We start from the raw sequence: 3,405 nt of genomic DNA, 5'->3' as shown, positions 1-3,405 counted from the left end.
GAAAGAGGGCGAGTGCACGCGTCCGTCTTGTGTCCGCGCCGATGTAAATCAGGCTCAAAAATGATCGGAAATGGGTCGGCAGGCGGACGAAAGCGGACGCACATTCGTTTGGGTCGACGCGTTGGGCTGGTTTTTTTGTCCGTGCCGATCCAAATGAACGACGAAATGGGTCACCCCATTAGAATTAGAATTGCTCTTAGGGATGTAGAGATATCTCCTTCGTTCACGTGTCTAGGAGGTGTGCTGAAGCAGAAGTGCGAAGAAAATAACATAGTTTGCGGACCCCGGCTATGAGTTGAGTGGATAAACTACTTCAGTAGTTAATGCTTACATTTCTGTTTGTCTGCCATCGAATTATTCCCTCCAGCTCCACGGTTCAATTTCTGCAGTTTGACTGATTCCACTTGAACCTAAAATATTTTTTAAACATTATTCGCATCAACAATTTTCAGGCACCAACCGCAAAAAGTCTCCGTTGTTCCTCCGTTTTCCTTCGACCTGCGAAGCCACAAAAATTAGCTGTGCAGGCGGCGTAATACACTAGCGACTAGCATGGCGACGGCGGTCACCGGTGCAAGTGACCCGTCACCGATCGTGCAGACAAGGCCAGCGAGCACGGCGGATGAGACACGGCCCCTGCCTCACGTCGTCCTGCTGGCCAGCCCCGGCATGGGCCACCTCATCCCCCTGGCCGAGCTCGCGCGCCGGCTCGCGGTTGACCACGGCTTCGCCGCCACGATCGTCACGCTCACCAACCTCTCCGACACGGCCGCCGACGCCGCCGTGCTCTCCTCCATGCCGGCGTCGGTCTCGACCGCTGTGCTCCCCGCCGTCGCGCTGGACGACCTCCCGCCGGGCGTCGGCTTCGGCACCCTCATGTTCGAGCTCCTCCGCCGCTCGCTCCCGCACCTCCGCGCGCTCATGTGCTCGGCGGTCGGCCTCGGCCCCACCGCCGCGCTCGTGTGCGATTTCTTCGGCACCGCCGCGCTCCCTCTCGCCGCGGACCTCGGCGTCCCGGGGTACGTCTTCTTCCCCAACAGCTTCACCTTGGTCTCCGTCATGCGGCGCCTCGCGGAGCTCCACGACGGCGCCGCCCCCGGCGAGTACCGCGACCTCCCGGACACTCTCCGGCTCCCGGGCTGCGTGCCGCTGCGCCACGCCGAGCTGCCCGACGGGTTCCGCGAACGTACCGACCCTGTCTACGCCTACCTCGTCGAGGAGGCGCGGCGGTACGGCCGCGCCGATGGCTTCTTGGTCAACAGCTTCGAGGAGCTGGAGTCCGCCGTCGCGGAGGCGTTCGACCGGGACGCCGCGGACGGCGCGTTCCCGCCGGTGTATCCCGTGGGGCCGTTCGTCCGGTCAAGCAGCTCCAACGAAGAAGCCGACGAGCTGGACTGCCTGGGGTGGCTCGACCGGCAGCCGGCGGGATCAGTGGTGTACGTCTCCTTCGGCAGCGGCGGCGCGCTGACCGTGGAGCAGACGTTCGAGCTCGCCACCGGCCTGGAGACGAGCGGCCACCGGTTCCTCTGGGTGGTGCGCATGCCAAGCCATGACGGGAACAACAACGCCTTGGGGGCCGACGGTGGCGACCGGAGCCAGGACGACCCGCTGGCATGGCTTCCGGAAGGCTTCCTGGAGAGGACGAAGAGCATGGGCCTCGCCGTGGCCGGGTGGGCGCCGCAGGTGCGCGTGCTGGCGCACCCCGCGACGGCGGGGTTCATGTCGCACTGCGGGTGGAACTCGACGCTGGAGAGCCTGGCCTCCGGCGTCCCGATGATCACCTGGCCGCTGTACGCCGAGCAGAAGATGAACGCGGCCATCCTGACGGAGCTGACAGGGGTGGCGCTGCGGCCGGCGGTGAGACGAGAGGACGGCTTCGTGGCGGGCGAGGAGGTCGCGGCGGCCGTCAGGGAGCTCATGGAAGGGGAGAAGGGAAGAGCGGTGCGCCAGCAAGCCAGGCGGCTTCAGGAGGCAGCGGCACGGGTGCGTTCGCCGGAGGGACCGTCGCGGCTGGCTCTCGAGAAGGTCGCCGGCAAGTGGAAGGCCGGGCTTGGAAACGGGGATTGACTTGGTGCGTGTTCTTTAGCGAAAATAAACATATGATTTGTACACATAGGACAAATCATGATACTCTGTTTCGTCTCTCCCTACCCTGTTTTGTGGAATGAACACGCACGATAATTGTTTGAAGAGTTGTCCTGATTTTCGTCCTAGTTAAACATGTTACTTAGATCACAATAGTTATATGTAAATCATCTGAATTTACGATTTCGGAAAATGAAGTAGGCTCACCGGGGGGGAAGGAAGGAAAAAAGGAGCATCCGCTGCCGATCTATATTAGGGTGGCAGGCTCGCCGACAATCTATTTTGGGGTGGTAGGGTGGCAGACTCGCCGACTATTTGTCTTATAGTGGCAGGCCGATCGATGATATATCTTATGGGTGTGAAGGCGGTGTAGGTTCACCAGGAAAAGAACTGCTCAGGTCTCCTTTGGTTTGAAGAAATTTCATAGGAATTCTAGAGAATAGAATTTTTATAGGATTTTTTCCTTTAGAGCCCTTTGGTTCATAGAAATGGATTCCTATTCCTACATAGGATTGGTTCCTATCCTCCACATTTTATAGGAAAATAAAAATGAGCCTAGACTCAATGAAAAAATTCATTTGGTGTCAACCAAATGACATCTTGTTTTCTATTCCTACTCATAAGATTTGAGATACATGTCATCTTATTTCTTACAAGATTCTTATTCCTACGATAATCCTATCCTATGAACCAAAAGAGACCTCATTGTCGGGGGTTAGAGGGATGACCAGGGGGCAGCTGTAGCACGTCAGTGGATGGTGATTGGGGGAGGGCCGGCGGCAAGACTGACGCGGGAGCGCTGCCGGCCGCGGGCAGCAGCAGCAGGCGGTTCAGCTGTTGGTGACTCTCTGGCTTGAGGTAGAAGACGCGGTCTCAAGGTTGAAGAGGGCCCTCTGGCCGTTCATTTTCGATCAGACCGGCTAGAAAACCAATCGACTAATTTAGATCAACATTGCACGCTGGTTCGCAAGCATGTGTGATTGGCCCTCCACATTGCACACCATTTTCGTGTTCTAACATTGTGCGATGGGCCCCACTCATGACCTATCGCATACAATTTTCGTATACTGACCGTGTGGAATGGATCCCCTCTACCACACACAATTTTCAATATTTAACTGTGTGCTATGGACCCCTCTATCACACACACGTCTGGAAAAGGTGCGCCATGGCACCCTCAATCAATACATGCAAAGCACGTGTTTTCGAAAACCATGTATGATTCGGAGTTTGAACTGTTTGCATAGCCCCGTTTGTGTACTACTCCCTCCGTTCCAAAATAGATGACCAACTTTATACTAACTTTGGTATAAAGTTGGG

General features: G+C 56.9%; 1 protein-coding gene across 1 annotated transcript; it reads left to right on the top strand.

Annotated features, from left to right (window-relative positions):
• Positions 1-457: 457 nt before the first annotated feature.
• LOC125540818 (UDP-glycosyltransferase 72B1-like) lies at positions 458-2,262 on the top strand. Its single transcript, XM_048704368.1, has one exon. The coding sequence runs from the start codon at positions 553-555 to the stop codon at positions 2,065-2,067; it is 1,515 nt and encodes a 504-aa protein (XP_048560325.1). The 5' UTR covers positions 458-552; the 3' UTR covers positions 2,068-2,262.
• Positions 2,263-3,405: the final 1,143 nt, after the last annotated feature.

The sequence above is a fragment of the Triticum urartu genome, chromosome 2, assembly GCF_003073215.2.
Source record: "Triticum urartu cultivar G1812 chromosome 2, Tu2.1, whole genome shotgun sequence".
NCBI classification, from domain to species: Eukaryota; Viridiplantae; Streptophyta; class Magnoliopsida; order Poales; family Poaceae; genus Triticum; species Triticum urartu.
This window is presented reverse-complemented; position numbering and strand designations above follow the sequence as displayed.

What these genes read in the sequence shown, in the direction of transcription:
- LOC125540818 (XM_048704368.1), top strand. Translation starts at nt 553, where the DNA reads ATGGCGACGGCGGTCACCGGTGCAAGTGACCCGTCACCGATCGTGCAG.